At 49.9% G+C, this 18,745-nt stretch overlaps 1 protein-coding gene across 1 annotated transcript in view; it reads right to left on the reverse strand.

The window, feature by feature from the left end:
• LOC126336331 (homeobox protein aristaless-like) overlaps positions 1–18,745 on the reverse strand; it is an 814,245-nt gene that overhangs the window by 138,166 nt on the left and 657,334 nt on the right. The window contains exon 4 of the mRNA XM_049999894.1: positions 1,928–1,973. Coding sequence (XP_049855851.1) covers positions 1,928–1,973 — 46 coding nt within the window. The remainder of the gene's footprint in view (positions 1–1,927; positions 1,974–18,745) is intronic.

An 18,745-nucleotide genomic window follows, 5' to 3' on the forward strand; every position in this document is an offset into this window, starting at 1 on the left:
GATACAAGGTGTACAATTAAGAAGTTACGTCAGAGACAACAGCACCGAAAATCCAAGGACCAAAGTGGACTGAAGAAAGGAAGATAGCCTGTAGTGAACGAATGAATGAGCACTGGAAGAACAGGAAAAACAAGTAGTCATGAATGTTACGCGTGGTCTGACAAAAGGCCTGTATCGTGTGTAATAAAAATAATAATAATACAAGGAGTATTAAATACGTTGTAATTACCACCTTAAAAATAAAACTTGTGTAATTAATTATTTGTTTCGTTGCAAGTAGATGGCTACAGTCCTGGAAAACACTGAAATATCCGCCCCATAGTACCATATCACGCCGCTAGGGGAGACAAAACTAAATGACGCAGCCCATTGAGAATGCGTCGATCTTGAAACACAACGGCAACGGAATATTCGCGTTGATGCTGTGATCCATAGTCTCGTTCGTTGTCAGCCAAATACTCTATGTTTTTAGGTAAGTCATCTAGGGCTGGTATGCGTCGAAATTAATTAAGCATCGGCCTTTCTTTTAGAAATGTAGACGCAGTTTTTTTCTATGTGTATTAGGCCAGAATAATATATATTAGTCAAAGGATGTTTTATTCAATGGGGTTCGTGAAAAATATTGCATTTTTCAAATGCTTTTATTACACCACCCGACACGTTGCCAAGTGGAAGACCTAGAAGATACTACTTGAACGATAATGCGAAACCATGTAAGTTATTGTTCCACAGGGTGATCTACAACAACACCGACAAAGTTTCAGAGTTGCTCAACAAGAAAAATAAACTAGTAAACATGAGCTCTAACATGTTCATCTTAGATATTGTGAAACACAACTCTACTACTGCAAGCTGTTTTCTTTTCATACTTTAGGAGTTGCTAGAACAGGCCAGAATAAGGAAAAAGTGCAGTAATCATAGGTTCTAAACTGCATACGTTAAGAGCTATGAGCGTTTGTTCAGTAGAATACATGTGTTTCACAGTAGCGAAGATTAACAAGTGGTAAGGTATACGTTTTAGAATCCATGTTTATCAGACATTTATTTCTTGTTTTGGTCCACACTGTCACGTCTGAAAGTTAGTTGGTCGAGTTCTGTTTCACTCTTTATATTGTCCGATAAGTCTTATTCTTACGTAGTAGTGAAGTGTATTACGCCATTCGTCTGAGAATTGTCATACTTCCACTTCTTATTCTTCACGCCTCCTGCTTGATTAATGTCCAAAACCCACACCCATAAGGAAATGTTTGACTACCACTACTTAATAACATTTAAAACCACTCTTTCTAAAGTTAATGTCGACTGCGCAACACAGCTGGTGAATTTTTTGCAGCATCCCATCACTTTACAGCGGACGTGTACATAAAGTTGCAACTGAGATCTAAGAATTTGTTAACCTCTTGTGGTATCTAGTTGTTAATTACTGTCTTCGACCGCAATTAGTCGCTGACTTTGAGTGGCATATCTTCGTGTTTCTCATAGAGTTATTTGAAAGACTTCCCTCTGCTGCTACCAGAAACAGGTAGAAAATCCGCTGGAAACGAATCACACAAGAGTTTCTGATTTATTCTATTTCAGGAGCAAGTAATGTAGGCACTGATTCTATTCTCTCTCTCTCTCTCTCTCTCTCTCTCTCTCTCTCTCTCTCTCTCTCTCTCTCTCTCTCTCTCTCTCTCTTTCTCTCCCTCCCTCCCTTTCCCTGTATTTGTGTGTGTGTGTGTGTGTGTGTGTGTGTGTGTGTGTGTGTGTGTGTGAGAGAGAGAGAGAGAGAGAGAGAGAGAGAGAGAGAGAGACGTAGAGAAAAAGATAAACAGAACGAAAAGAAAGGCAAGCAGCTAAGACTGGCACATTTCAATACAGCTCCGAAAAATCCTTGAAATACGCCGAATGCAAAGAAAAACCCTTTAATAAACACCAACTCACTTACCTGGATACGTGCTTCCGTCAACCCAATTTTCATCGCTAGCTCCTCCCTGCAACAAAGAGACGAGACGTGTTTATAAGTAATACTGCACCAATTTATTTCTGCATGTTTTACAGTCTGTGCTACGAGGGCATACACTGACCCACAATTAATTTGTTCCAGTTAAAACAAAAGAGAACTTACTTTCTCACCCACCACAAAAAAACAAAAGAAGTGATAGTACGTTAAGATTCAAAGTCTCGTCCAAGTAATTAGAAAAGGGAAACTTGTTGAGACTGGAGAAGGTTGGGGAATTTAATCAGAGGTGGTCTTGCTGAAGAGGTAATTATTTTGCAGTCATGTGGAGAAACCCTAGCAAACCTAAATGTGTATGGTTGCGCTGCTATTAGAACCCTGTTGACGTCCAGTGTTCTAACGATGGGCGAGTGCACTCCGCTTACTAACAGTACTCAGCACACTAGGAAGGTGATCCGTCCATGTGGTAGCTAAGTCTCGGTTTTGCTAGAGTACTTCCTAGTGGACAGTAGAGTACGCTCCCACACGGTTCGCATCACGTAATCGAGAGAGGGGTCAGCTAGGTGAGGGACCTAGGAGTGCGGAACAATTTATGGTTGCCGTTCTAGATGGAGGGCTGTAGTCACAGCACAGTGAACCCTAAAGGAAGCTGGGATGACTTTAACATTAAGAATGCAATCGCTCAGGCAGTCTGAGAAGTAAAACCTATCCAACCGGCTACTGGAAGTCGCAGTAAAGTGAGTAAATTTAACTAACATCGGGTATTTACACATCTAGACGTCTCTCAGCTGTTAGGAACGGACCAATAAATTTAATTCATGAGAGAAATTAAAATTTGGAGATTGATCTGTACGCCGCAACACAGTTAAAATCACCACCCAACAGAACACCCAGAGGGACAGCCAGTGTGGCCGAGCGGTTCTAGGCGCTTCACTCTGGGACCGCGCGACCGCTACGGTCGGAGGTTCCAATCCTGCCTCGGTCATGGATGTGTGTGATGTCCTTAGGTTAGTTAGGTTTAAGTAGTTCTAGGTCTAGGGGACTGATGACCACAGATGATAAGTCCCATAGTGCTCAGAGCCATTTGAACCAATTGAATATCCGAAGGAGTCTTACGCAACAGATAGACAATACCCTCTTTATAAAGACGAGAACGATCCACTGCGCGACCAGTGCCAGAAGAAGCACATAAAAGAACCAAGGTAATATTAAAAAGTTGATAACCAATTCCCCTGCCAGAATCCAACATTTCCACCTCAGGGATAGGAATGCCTTCGCGAAAAAATGAGGCGGTCCCCATAGGATATTCGGGTGAAACACTAAAGATCACATGAAGAAAAGGTAAGGATAAATGCCTAAATAACACCTCCTGTAAGAAGACTATGTCCGCACATGAATCATAAATGAACTGACGTACCGAAGCCAATTCTGTTTCCACACAATTGATATTTAAGGAAAGGAATGTGTAGACTTGGGTTAGTGATCAGACCTAGACAGGGCTGTACGGGAAATGTTCGAGCACAATTAGGTAAACAGCTGAGAGTCAAGGTCCATGGCGGAACCCACTGAGGAATCAGAAATCGAGGGAGCAGATCCCCGTCATCGCAACCTACTTTCTTAGATTTCTTACGTGACACCGCATGGTATAAGTTGTTTCTGTCGGCTAAGTGCCTTGGCGGCATCTGCAGACGGAAATGTGGTAGGGGTCATAGGCACAGCTTCCTGCCCGTCAGAATTAGGGTCATGTAATGCAGTTCCAGTCACTAAGGCGGAAGCAATCTCCGGAACTGCCAGTACAACAGGTAATACTTGGTCGCGTATTTTATTCGCCTCGGAAGTTAATGTAGTCGACAAAATCAGGAAATCGTCGGCGGTAGGAGGTCATTGCATCGGCTCAGACTGTAACGGAGGATACAGTGACGAAGGGGGGCGGGGGGGGACACCGATCCCTCTCCACACAAAGGCAGCTAAGAAGGAGCCACTTCGAGAGCAGAAGCGATGCAGATAATTACTTCATCACCACTCATCGTACAACAAACGGAAGGTATCGTAGCATCGAGAGGAGCAGGGGAACAGTCGATGCGGAGGAGTAAGGGAGGTATCGTAGCATCGAGAGAAGCAGGCCACTCATCGTCCTAGAGACGGGAGGTATTGTAGCATCGAGAGGAGCAGGCTACTCATCGTACAACAAACGGGAGGTATCATAGCATCAGGAAGAGCAGGGGAAGCAATCGATGCAGAGGAGTACGAGAGGTATCGCAGCGTCGAGAGGGCAGGGGAAACAATCTATGCGGAGGAGTACGGGAGGTATCGCAGCGTCGAGAAGGGCAGGGGAAACAATCTATGCGGAGTAGTACGGGAGGTATCGTAGCATCGAGAGGGACAGGGGAAACAATCGATGCGGAGGAGTACAGTAGGTATCGTAGCGTCGAGAGGGAGAGGGGAAACAATCGATGCGGAAGAGTACGGGAGGTGGTGTAGCATCGCGAGGGAGAGGGCAAACAATCAATGCGGAGGAGTACGGGAGGTATTGTAGCATCGAGAGGGACAGGGGAAACAATCGATGCGGAGGAGTACGGGAGGTATCGTAGCATCGAGAGGGACAGGGGAAACAATCGATGCGGAGGAGTACGGGAGGTATCGTAGCATTGAGAGGGACAGGGGAAACAATCGATGCGGAGGAGTACGGGAGGTATCGTAGCATCGAGAGGGACAGGGGAAACAATCGATGCGGAGGAGTACGGGAGGTATCGTAGCATCGAGAGGGACAGGGGAAACAATCGATGCGGAGGAGTACGGGAGGTATCGTAGCATCGAGAGGGAGAGGGGAAACAATCGATGCGGAGGATACAGGAGGTATCGTAGCATCGAGAGGGACAGGGGAAACAATCGATGCGGAGGAGTACGGGAGGTATCGTAGCATTGAGAGGGACAGGGGAAACAATCGATGCGGAGGAGTACGGGAGGTATCGTAGCATCGAGAGGGACAGGGGAAACAATCGATGCGGAGGAGTACGGGAGGTATCGTAGCATCGAGAGGGACAGGGGAAACAATCGATGCGGAGGAGTACGGGAGGTATCGTAGCATTGAGAGGGACAGGGGAAACAATCGATGCGGAGGAGTACGGGAGGTATCGTAGCATCGAGAGGGACAGGGGAAACAATCGATGCGGAGGAGTACGGGAGGTATCGTAGCATCGAGAGGGACAGGGGAAACAATCGATGCGGAGGAGTACGGGAGGTATCGTAGCATCGAGAGGGAGAGGGGAAACAATCGATGCGGAGGATACAGGAGGTATCGTAGCATCGAGAGGGACAGGGGAAACAATCGATGCGGAGGAGTACGGGAGGTATCGTAGCATTGAGAGGGACAGGGGAAACAATCGATGCAGAGGAGTACGGGAGGTATCGTAGCATCGAGAGGGACAGGGGAAACAATCGATGCGGAGGAGTACGGGAGGTATCGTAGCATTGAGAGGGACAGGGGAAACAATCGATGCGGAGGAGTACGGGAGGTATCGTAGCATCGAGAGGGACAGGGGAAACAATCGATGCGGAGGAGTACGGGAGGTATCGTAGCATCGAGAGGGACAGGGGAAACAATCGATGCGGAGGAGTACGGGAGGTATCGTAGCATCGAGAGGGACAGGGGAAACAATCGATGCGGAGGAGTACGGGAGGTATCGTAGCATTGAGAGGGACAGGGGAAACAATCGATGCGGAGGAGTACGGGAGGTATCGTAGCATCGAGAGGGACAGGGGAAACAATCGATGCGGAGGAGTACGGGAGGTATCGTAGCATCGAGAGGGAGAGGGGAAACAATCGATGCGGAGGATACAGGAGGTATCGTAGCATCGAGAGGGACAGGGGAAACAATCGATGCGGAGGAGTACGGGAGGTATCGTAGCATTGAGAGGGACAGGGGAAACAATCGATGCGGAGGAGTACGGGAGGTATCGTAGCATCGAGAGGGACAGGGGAAACAATCGATGCGGAGGAGTACGGGAGGTATCGTAGCATCGAGAGGGACAGGGGAAACAATCGATGCGGAGGAGTACGGGAGGTATCGTAGCATTGAGAAGGACAGGGGAAACAATCGATGCGGAGGAGTACGGGAGGTATCGTAGCATCGAGAGGGACAGGGGAAACAATCGATGCGGAGGAGTACGGGAGGTATCGTAGCATCGAGAGGGACAGGGGAAACAATCGATGCGGAGGAGTACGGGAGGTATCGTAGCATTGAGAGGGACAGGGGAAACAATCGATGCGGAGGAGTACGGGAGGTATCGTAGCATCGAGAGGGACAGGGGAAACAATCGATGCGGAGGAGTACGGGAGGTATCGTAGCATCGAGAGGGACAGGGGAAACAATCGATGCGGAGGAGTACAGTAGGTATCGTAGCGTCGAGAGGGAGAGGGGAAACAATCGATGCGGAAGAGTACGGGAGGTGGTGTAGCATCGCAAAGGAGAGGGCAAACAATCAATGCGGAGGAGTACGGGAGGTATTGTAGCATCGAGAGGGACAGGGGAAACAATCGATGCGGAGGAGTACGGGAGGTATCGTAGCATCGAGAGGGACAGGGGAAACAATCGATGCGGAGGAGTACGGGAGGTATCGTAGCATTGAGAGGGACAGGGGAAACAATCGATGCGGAGGAGTACGGGAGGTATCGTAGCATCGAGAGGGACAGGGGAAACAATCGATGCGGAGGAGTACGGGAGGTATCGTAGCATCGAGAGGGACAGGGGAAACAATCGATGCGGAGGAGTACGGGAGGTATCGTAGCATCGAGAGGGAGAGGGGAAACAATCGATGCGGAGGAGTACGGGAGGTATCGTAGCATCGAGAGGGACAGGGGAAACAATCGATGCGGAGGAGTACGGGAGGTATCGTAGCATTGAGAGGGACAGGGGAAACAATCGATGCGGAGGAGTACGGGAGGTATCGTAGCATCGAGAGGGACAGGGGAAACAATCGATGCGGAGGAGTACGGGAGGTATCGTAGCATCGAGAGGGACAGGGGAAACAATCGATGCGGAGGAGTACGGGAGGTATCGCAGCGTCGAGAAGGGCAGGGGAAACAATCTATGCGGAGTAGTACGGGAGGTATCGTAGCATCGAGAGGAGCAGGGGAACAGTCGATGCGGAGGAGTAAGGGAGGTATCGTAGCATCGAGAGAAGCAGGCCACTCATCGTCCTAGAGACGGGAGGTATTGTAGCATCGAGAGGAGCAGGCTACTCATCGTACAACAAACGGGAGGTATCATAGCATCAGGAAGAGCAGGGGAAGCAATCGATGCAGAGGAGTACGAGAGGTATCGCAGCGTCGAGAGGGCAGGGGAAACAATCTATGCGGAGGAGTACGGGAGGTATCGCAGCGTCGAGAAGGGCAGGGGAAACAATCTATGCGGAGTAGTACGGGAGGTATCGTAGCATCGAGAGGGACAGGGGAAACAATCGATGCGGAGGAGTACAGTAGGTATCGTAGCGTCGAGAGGGAGAGGGGAAACAATCGATGCGGAAGAGTACGGGAGGTGGTGTAGCATCGCGAGGGAGAGGGCAAACAATCAATGCGGAGGAGTACGGGAGGTATTGTAGCATCGAGAGGGACAGGGGAAACAATCGATGCGGAGGAGTACGGGAGGTATCGTAGCATCGAGAGGGACAGGGGAAACAATCGATGCGGAGGAGTACGGGAGGTATCGTAGCATTGAGAGGGACAGGGGAAACAATCGATGCGGAGGAGTACGGGAGGTATCGTAGCATCGAGAGGGACAGGGGAAACAATCGATGCGGAGGAGTACGGGAGGTATCGTAGCATCGAGAGGGACAGGGGAAACAATCGATGCGGAGGAGTACGGGAGGTATCGTAGCATCGAGAGGGAGAGGGGAAACAATCGATGCGGAGGATACAGGAGGTATCGTAGCATCGAGAGGGACAGGGGAAACAATCGATGCGGAGGAGTACGGGAGGTATCGTAGCATTGAGAGGGACAGGGGAAACAATCGATGCGGAGGAGTACGGGAGGTATCGTAGCATCGAGAGGGACAGGGGAAACAATCGATGCGGAGGAGTACGGGAGGTATCGTAGCATCGAGAGGGACAGGGGAAACAATCGATGCGGAGGAGTACGGGAGGTATCGTAGCATTGAGAGGGACAGGGGAAACAATCGATGCGGAGGAGTACGGGAGGTATCGTAGCATCGAGAGGGACAGGGGAAACAATCGATGCGGAGGAGTACGGGAGGTATCGTAGCATCGAGAGGGACAGGGGAAACAATCGATGCGGAGGAGTACGGGAGGTATCGTAGCATCGAGAGGGAGAGGGGAAACAATCGATGCGGAGGATACAGGAGGTATCGTAGCATCGAGAGGGACAGGGGAAACAATCGATGCGGAGGAGTACGGGAGGTATCGTAGCATTGAGAGGGACAGGGGAAACAATCGATGCGGAGGAGTACGGGAGGTATCGTAGCATCGAGAGGGACAGGGGAAACAATCGATGCGGAGGAGTACGGGAGGTATCGTAGCATTGAGAGGGACAGGGGAAACAATCGATGCGGAGGAGTACGGGAGGTATCGTAGCATCGAGAGGGACAGGGGAAACAATCGATGCGGAGGAGTACGGGAGGTATCGTAGCATCGAGAGGGACAGGGGAAACAATCGATGCGGAGGAGTACGGGAGGTATCGTAGCATCGAGAGGGACAGGGGAAACAATCGATGCGGAGGAGTACGGGAGGTATCGTAGCATTGAGAGGGACAGGGGAAACAATCGATGCGGAGGAGTACGGGAGGTATCGTAGCATCGAGAGGGACAGGGGAAACAATCGATGCGGAGGAGTACGGGAGGTATCGTAGCATCGAGAGGGAGAGGGGAAACAATCGATGCGGAGGATACAGGAGGTATCGTAGCATCGAGAGGGACAGGGGAAACAATCGATGCGGAGGAGTACGGGAGGTATCGTAGCATTGAGAGGGACAGGGGAAACAATCGATGCGGAGGAGTACGGGAGGTATCGTAGCATCGAGAGGGACAGGGGAAACAATCGATGCGGAGGAGTACGGGAGGTATCGTAGCATCGAGAGGGACAGGGGAAACAATCGATGCGGAGGAGTACGGGAGGTATCGTAGCATTGAGAAGGACAGGGGAAACAATCGATGCGGAGGAGTACGGGAGGTATCGTAGCATCGAGAGGGACAGGGGAAACAATCGATGCGGAGGAGTACGGGAGGTATCGTAGCATCGAGAGGGACAGGGGAAACAATCGATGCGGAGGAGTACGGGAGGTATCGTAGCATTGAGAGGGACAGGGGAAACAATCGATGCGGAGGAGTACGGGAGGTATCGTAGCATCGAGAGGGACAGGGGAAACAATCGATGCGGAGGAGTACGGGAGGTATCGTAGCATCGAGAGGGACAGGGGAAACAATCGATGCGGAGGAGTACGGGAGGTATCGTAGCATCGAGAGGGACAGGGGAAACAATCGATGCGGAGGAGTACGGGAGGTATCGTAGCATCGAGAGGGAGAGGGGAAACAATCGATGCGGAGGATACAGGAGGTATCGTAGCATCGAGAGGGACAGGGGAAACAATCGATGCGGAGGATACAGGAGGTATCGTAGCATCGAGAGGGACAGGGGAAACAATCGATGCGGAGGAGTACGGGAGGTATCGTAGCATTGAGAGGGACAGGGGAAACAATCGATGCGGAGGAGTACGGGAGGTATCGTAGCATCGAGAGGGAGAGGGGAAACAATCGATGCGGAGGATACAGGAGGTATCGTAGCATCGAGAGGGACAGGGGAAACAATCGATGCGGAGGAGTACGGGAGGTATCGTAGCATTGAGAGGGACAGGGGAAACAATCGATGCGGAGGAGTACGGGAGGTACCGTAGCATCGAGAGGGACAGGGGAAACAATCGATGCGGAGGAGTACGGGAGGTATCGTAGCATCGAGAGGGACAGGGGAAACAATCGATGCGGAGGAGTACGGGAGGTATCGTAGCATCGAGAGGGAGAGGGGAAACAATCGATGCGGAGGATACAGGAGGTATCGTAGCATCGAGAGGGACAGGGGAAACAATCGATGCGGAGGAGTACGGGAGGTATCGTAGCATTGAGAGGGACAGGGGAAACAATCGATGCGGAGGAGTACGGGAGGTATCGTAGCATCGAGAGGGACAGGGGAAACAATCGATGCGGAGGAGTACGGGAGGTATCGTAGCATTGAGAGGGACAGGGGAAACAATCGATGCGGAGGAGTACGGGAGGTATCGTAGCATCGAGAGGGACAGGGGAAACAATCGATGCGGAGGAGTACGGGAGGTATCGTAGCATCGAGAGGGACAGGGGAAACAATCGATGCGGAGGAGTACGGGAGGTATCGTAGCATCGAGAGGGAGAGGGGAAACAATCGATGCGGAGGATACAGGAGGTATCGTAGCATCGAGAGGGACAGGGGAAATAATCTATGCGGAGTAGTACGGCAGGTATTGTAGCATCGAGATGGAGAGGGGAAACAATCGATGTGGAGGAGTACGGGAGGTATCGTAGCATCGAGAGGGACAGGGGAAACAATCGATGCGGAGGAGTACGGGAGGTATCGTAGCATTGAGAGGGACAGGGGAAACAATCGATGCGGAGGAGTACGGGAGGTATCGTAGCATCGAGAGGGACAGGGGAAACAATCGATGCGGAGGAGTACGGGAGGTATCGTAGCATTGAGAGGGACAGGGGAAACAATCGATGCGGAGGAGTACGGGAGGTATCGTAGCATCGAGAGGGACAGGGGAAACAATCGATGCGGAGGAGTACGGGAGGTATCGTAGCATCGAGAGGGAGAGGGGAAACAATCGATGCGGAGGATACAGGAGGTATCGTAGCATCGAGAGGGACAGGGGAAATAATCTATGCGGAGTAGTACGGCAGGTATTGTAGCATCGAGATGGAGAGGGGAAACAATCGATGTGGAGGAGTACGGGAGGTATCGTAGCATCGAGAGGGACAGGGGAAACAATCGATGCGGAGGAGTACGGGAGGTATCGTAGCATCGAGAGGGACAGGGGAAACAATCGATGCGGAGGATACAGGAGGTATCGTAGCATCGAGAGGGACAGGGGAAATAATCTATGCGGAGTAGTACGGCAGGTATCGTAGCATCGAGATGGAGAGGGGAAACAATCGATGTGGAGGAGTACGGGAGGTATCGTAGCATCGAGAGGGACAGGGGAAACAATCGATGCGGAGGAGTACGGGAGGTATCGTAGCATCGAGAGGGACAGGGGAAACAATCGATGCGGAGGAGTACGGGAGGTATCGTAGCATCGAGAGGGACAGGGGAAACAATCGATGCGGAGGAGTACGGGAGGTATCGTAGCATCGAGAGGGAGAGGGGAAACAATCGATGCGGAGGATACAGGAGGTATCGTAGCATCGAGAGGGACAGGGGAAATAATCTATGCGGAGTAGTACGGCAGGTATTGTAGCATCGAGATGGAGAGGGGAAACAATCGATGTGGAGGAGTACGGGAGGTATCGTAGCATCGAGAGGGACAGGGGAAACAATCGATGCGGAGGAGTACGGGAGGTATCGCAGAGTCGAGAGAGCAGGGGAAACAATCTTTGCAGAGTAGTACAGGAGGTATTGTAGCATCGAGAGGGAGAGGGGACACAATCGATGCGGGGGAGTACGGGAGGTATCGTAGCATCGAGAGGGAGAGGGGAAACAATCGATGCGGAGGAGTACGGGAGGTATCGTAGCATCGAGAGGGACAGGGGAAACAATCGATGCGGAGGAGTACGGGAAGTATCGTAGCATCGAGAGAGACAGGGGAAACAATCTAAGCAGAGTAGTATGGGAGGTATTGTAGCATCGAGAGGGAGAGGGGAAACAATCGATGCGGAGGAGTACGGGAGGTATCGTAGCATCGAGAGGGACAGGGGAAGCAATCGATGTGGAGGAGTACGGGAAGTATTGTAGCGTCGAGAGGGCAGGGGAAACAATCTATGCGGTGTAGTACGGGCGGTATCGTAGCATCGAGAGGTGCAGGCCACTCATCGTACAACAGACGGGAGGTATCGTAGCGTCGAGAGCGCAGGGGAAACAATCTATGCGGAGTAGTACGGGAGGTATCATAGCATCGAGAGGAGCAGGCTACTCATCGTTCAACAAACGGGAGGTATCATAGCATCAGGAAGAGCAGGGAAAACAATCAATGCGGAGGAGTACGGGAGGTATCGCAGCGTCGAGAGGGCAGGGGAAACAATCTATGCGGAGGAGTACGGGAGGTATCGCAGCGTCGAGAGGGCAGGGGAAACAATCTATGCGGAGTAGTACGGGAGGTATCGTAGCATCGAGAGGGAGAGGGGAAACAATCGATGCGGAGGAGTACGGGAGGTATCGTAGCATCGAGAGGGCAGGGGAAAAAATCTATGCGGAGTAGTACGGGAGATATCGTAGCATCGAGAGGGAGAGGGGAAACAATCGATGCGGAGGAGTACGGGAGGTATTGTAGCATCGAGAGGGACAGGGGAAACAATCGATGCGGAGGAGTACGGTAGGTATTGTAGTGTCGAGAGGGCAGGGGAAACAATCTATGCGGAGTAGTACGGGAGGTATCGTAGCATCGAGAGGGACAGGGGAAACAATCGATGCGGAGGAGTACGGGAGGTATCGTAGCATCGAGAGGGACAGGGGAAACAATCGATGCGGAGGAGTACGGGAGGTATCGTAGCATCGAGAGGGACAGGGGAAACAATCGATGCGGAGGAGTACGGTAGGTATTGTAGTGTCGAGAGGGCAGGGGAAACAATCTATGCGGAGTAGTACGGGAGGTATCGTAGCATCGAGAGGGACAGGGGAAACAATCGATGCAGAGGAGTACGGGAGGTATCGTACTGTCGAGAGGGCAGGGGAAACAATCTATGCTGAGTAGTACGGGAGGTATCGTAGCATCGAGAGGGACAGGGGAAACAATCGATGCGGAGGAGTACAGTAGGTATCGTAGTGTCGAGAGGGCAGGGGAAACAATCTATGCGAAGTAGTACGGGAGGTATCGTAGCATCAAGAGGGACAGGGGAAACAATCGATGCGGAGGAGTAGGGGAGCTATCGTAGCGTCGAGAGGGCAGGGGAAACAATCTATGCGGAGTAGTACGGGAGGTATCGTAGCATTGAGAGGAGCAGGCCACTCATCGTACAACAGACGGGAGGTATCGTAGCAACTAGAGGAGCAGCGGAAACAATCGATGCGGAAGAGGATGGCGCAGAAGGCAAAGCCAAAACATCACCATCACCAGCCTGAGTGCGACGTGTTTTGTTTGTTACAATTACAGGTTCTATCCTGGGGGCAACAGGATTATGAACCCGTCGCGGAAGTAAATGCGAATAGTCATTGACATGAGTAGCAGAACTGGCTGTTTGTTATGATTCGAAACGGAAGGAGATTAGACGGTGGGAGGGGAAGGAACAAGATCAGCAACCGTTAATTTGCGACGCTGCACTAATGATGGCCTTAATACAAAAGCCCTCCGCGGGCAATTAGACCGAACATGTCCACTTTCATTACATAGGAAGCAGGTTCCCCAATGACCAGTATACATGGCACGAACGCGCTAACCACCCACTTGTAAATGCGATGGAATATTGCGTCTGACATGCCTTTGCACAGAACGAATTCCACTTGATCATTGTAATCTGTGTTGAGTAGACCATCGACAAAAACGGACGTTTTTCATGTTACCATAAGGAGTTAATATGCCCTTTAGAAAGTTGTCATCAACTTCCGGCGGGAGGTTGAACACTCGAACGTTGGTATGTTCGATTTCAGCATCTGCGAATGACACCATACTAACGAATCATCGCAAACCTTTAACGGGACTTGAGAACCATGTCACTACAGTAATCTTTCAACGTGAAGGCGATCCATAAATTTCACGTAAAACACGTACTCGTCTGCATCAAAATAAGCGGTGTGGATGAATTGTATCGAGAAGCCAGTCGTGGATTTCTAGAGCGCCGAACTGCACGTGTCGCGTTGTTTCACCCAAAGGAAAGCTCACAGTACGTTTTCGTGGAATACTCGTGTAACAATAGTAGCCATAGCGGAGAAGCCGACGCCGCTGCAAGTAGACGAACACGAACAGAAAGTAAGGAGGAGCGGGGGCGCAACGACTCACTCGGCAGACAAACGACACTAGCGAGGAAAAGTTCACACATGCGACGCTGCGGCAAGTGAAGTAAACAAGAACCTTTCCTCCGCTCGGTGCTCGAAGCGGAACCAAGTTTGGCAACTCGAGCTCCACTAGCTACCAGACCTAAACTTCCATATGTCGTCAACCATGTGTCAACATTCTGTGCTCGAACATCCATTATGTATATTCCTGTAGTGGAGAGACGTTTCACTTGAAAGTCACTTGATCGGTGTCGACGGATAAATACGATATTGCAGTGCCTGTGACATACCGAGCCGGCCGCTATGGCTGAGCGGTTCTAGGCACTTCAGTCCGGAACAGCACTGCTGCTACGGTCGAAGGTTCGAATCCTGCCTCGGGCATGGATGTGTGTGATGTTCTTAGATTAGTTAGGTTTAAGTAGTTCTGAGTCTAGGGGACTGATGGCCTCAGCTGTTAAGTCCCATAGTGCTTGGAGCCATTTTGTTATTTTAAATTAACATGTAAAGTTCCTTTTCCTCTCTCTATCAAACAACCCTCAAGAAACTACCTCTCGGCATGAAAATGCGCTCCGAACATGGCTCGTTGAGTTCTTCGCCTCAAAACTTCGTGGTTTCCACAGCCCTGGAATCGTTGGTAGATTGTTGTAAGTATTGAAGGAGAATATAAAGTGAAGACCCAAAAAAACTGGTCCACCTGTCTAACATCGCGTAGTACCCCCGCGAGCACGCAGACGTGCCGCAACACGACGTGGCATGGACTCGACTAACGTCTGAAGTAGTGCTGGAGGAAATTGACACCATGAATCCTAAAATAGTGTCCATAAATCCGTAAGACTACGGGTTTGTGGAGATCTCTTCTGAACTATACATTGCAAGACACCCCATGTATGCTCGATAATGTTCATGTCTCGGAAGTTTGGTGACCAGAGGAAATGTTTAAACTAAGAAAAGTGTTGCTGAAGCCACTCTCTAACAAATCTGGACGTGTGGGGTGTCGCGTTGGCCTGCTGAAATTGTCCAAGTCCGTCGGAAAGCACAATGTACATGAATGCTGGTCAGGCAGGATGCTTACGTACGTGTCACTTGTCGTGTAGTATCAGAGGTCCCATATCACTCATCTGCACACGCCCCATATCATCACAGAGCATCCACCAGCTTCAACAGTACCCTGCTGAAATGAAGGGTCAATGGACTCGTGAGGTTGTCTCCATACCCGTACACTTCCATCCACTCGACACGGCTTGAAGCGAGACTCGTCCGACCAGACAACATTTTTCCAGTCATCAACAGTCCAACGTCGGGGTTGACGTGTCCAGGCGAGGCGCAAAGCTTTGTGTCGTGCAGTTATCAATGTTACACGAGCGGGCCTTCGGCTCCAAAAGCCCATACCGATGATTTTTCGTTGAATGGTTCACACGCTGACACTTGTCGATGGCCCAGCATTGAAATATGTAGCAATTTTACGGATGGGAGGCGCTTGTGTCACGTTTGAACGTTTCTCTTGACTCGTCGTTGGTCCCGTTCTTGCAGGATCTTTTTCCGGCCGCAGCCACGTCTGAGATTTGAGGTTTTACGGGATTCCCTATATTTTCGTTACACTCGTCAAATGGTGGTACGGCAAAATCCCAACTTCATCGCTACCTCGGAGATGATGTGTCCCATCGCTCGTACGCGACTATAACACCACGTTCAAAGTCACTTAAATCTAGAGAAACTGCCATTGTCGCAGCAGTAAGCGATATCAAACTGCCCCAGACACTTGTTGTCTTATATAGGCGTTGCCAACCGCAGTGCCGTATTCTGCCTGTTTACATATTTCTGTATTTGAATAAGCATGCCTATACCAGTTTCTTTGGCGCTCCAGTGTATTATCGATGACTAAAATCTGTGTTATGTGTATCTGTTGTGTCTATTAAATTTGTGGAGAAACGCTACGAACTTCTGCCCCTACCGTATATACGCTATACCCCTTCGTTTTGAGAACTCGTTGTAGCGCAATGGGCGTGCACATTCCTTGGTAAATTTCTGCAAGCGGGGTGCTATGTGTTCCATGGCCACTGTCAAGAAGTCAGAGCTTTCTGCTGTCGGCGGTCTCATAGCCCTGCCACTATGCCGATGAAACCCGGTCCCAGATGTTGAAACTTACCACGAGTTCGTACAATTGTTTGTAACGATAGTCGTTCTGAGTAGTTGTGTTCCATATACTCATCGCAACTGCCGTTGAACTTAGACAACATATCCTATTACCAAATTTTAAATTTGCCTTTCACTGTTCCAACGGCAATCGTGACATCTTTCTGTTTATCTAGGAACTTGGTTATGCTTGTATGCCATATTTAACTGACCTCTGCTATGAGAATACAACCAAGCAAATGTCTGCGTTACAATGGAAATTCCGAAGATATTACTTATGTAATAATTACTGTAGTTACTGATGTGTGCGTACATTTTGCGGCAACATTTAAACAATCTACCACTAACATTTGAAAACTCGAGCGACAGATTACTTTGCACAACAAACTTAACCGGGAAACACTGACAGTCGATACATTGTAGTTGGACTACACAATTGTAGTTGGACTGTACACGACGGGAGCTCACAGAAATGAATCTCAGCTATTGAACAATTCAAACAATGTGTCGTTATTGCTCGGACTGAACCTGTCAGACAAGGTAAACTGTTTCCGCAGGAACCTATACTCCGTCAACAAATTAACATTGATTACGGAAGACAAGTGACTTGTAGCCGAGATACGGAACCGAGTTCGCATTCACCTCTGCAAATTATTCACTGAGTTATTTCCCGGTTGAGTCGCCTTGGCGGGTAGACTTTTTATCTCAGCAGCCTTAAATATCTCGTTAGAAAATTACCGGGCAAATTACCGAACCCAGATGTAAATTCCGATACCGTCATTTCGAAGCCGCGGTGTCTCATTTCTAAATCTGATTTACCGCTTGTTACTTTATCCCGAAAAGCCACCGTGTCCCCGCCTTAAACGAAAAATACTTTGGCGGCTCCGTCATCGTTAAACTTTCAGCCGGTAATTAAAGATTCAAAATTATTGAACAGCCATAACTTCATGATTATTTAAAACGCATAAAGCAGCTGAGTTAATATGAGCATGACACAAAACATGCCTCACCGCCTATGGGCAATGTTTTTCTTATTAGGGCTGCAGCGGGGGCAAAAAAAGTTTCTCTCCGGGGAAACCGGTTTCGCCACCGCTGCAGATTAAGCGTGTTGCGTTGTGGAGCGACGACTCTGGAGAAGAGAAAGCAGAATGGTGGGGGTGGGCGGGGAAGGGGGGAGGGGTGGAGAGATGACGAAATACGACGACGGTGGGCGCGGAGTCGGCCCGTTGAAGCCTCAGGCCAACGGAGCCGTCATATAAGTCAACAAGTGTTCGTAAGAGCCGAATCAGCGATCAAGACGCCGCCACAGATTCCAGTGTAATGGGCTTCCGTCAATTACTCCCTGTATTCGATTACCGGCTCGCCTGCCAGTTGTTAGTAGACCGGAAAAGTATGGCCTCGCCTGTCCATTACGAAACACCACTACCAGATGCACAATTCAGAGCATTGCGGATCTGGATAGAACTACTAGGGAAATGTCAAGAAAGACTACATTACAGAGAAATATAGAGAAGCGATAAAGCAACTGGTACAGGCATGCGTATTCAAATACAGAGAAATGTAAATAGACAGAATAAGACACTGCGGTGGGCGACGTCTATGTAAGACAATAAGTGTCTGGTGCAGTTGTTAAGTCGGTTACTGCTGCTACAATGGCAGGTTGTAAAGATTTAAGTGAGTTTTAACGTGGTGTTATCGGTGCACGAGCGATGGGACACAGCGTCTCCGAGGTAGTGATGAAATGGAAAATTTTCTGTACGACCATTTCACGAATGTCCCGCAAATATCAGGAATCCCGTAAAACATCAAATCTCCGACATCGCTACAGCCGAAAAAAAGATCGTGCAAGAAAGCGACCAACAACGACAGAAGAGAATCGTTAAACGTGACGGAAGTGCAACTCTTCCGCAAACTGCTGCACACTTCAGTGCTTGGCCATCAACAAGTGTCAGCGTGCGAATCATTCAACGAAACATCATCGATATGGGCTTTCGGAGCCTTGATGACCGCACGACACAAAGCTTTGGACTGTCGATGACTGGAAACATGTTGCGTGATCGGACGAGTCTCGCTTCAAATTGTATCGAGTGAATGGACTCGTACGGGTATGGAAACAACCTCAGGACTCCACGGACTCTGCATGTCAGCAGGGGACTGTTCAAGCTGGTGGAGGCTCTGGAATAGTGGTGGGCGTGTGCAGTTGGACTGATATGGGACCTCTGATACGTCTAGGTACGACTCTGACAGGTGACACCTACGTAAGCATCCTGCATCCATTCATGTCGATTGTGCATTTTGACGGACTTGGGCAATTATAGCAGGACAATGCGACATCCCACACGTCCAGAATTGCTACAGAACGGCTCTTGGAATGATCTTCTGAGTTTAAACACTTCCGCAGGCCAACCAACTCTACAGACATAAACATTAGTGAGTATATGTGGGACGAACTGCAACGTGCTGTTCAGAAGAGATCTCCACCCTCTCGTAC

Source organism: Schistocerca gregaria, chromosome 2 (assembly GCF_023897955.1).
Source record: "Schistocerca gregaria isolate iqSchGreg1 chromosome 2, iqSchGreg1.2, whole genome shotgun sequence".
NCBI classification, from domain to species: domain Eukaryota; kingdom Metazoa; phylum Arthropoda; class Insecta; order Orthoptera; family Acrididae; genus Schistocerca; species Schistocerca gregaria.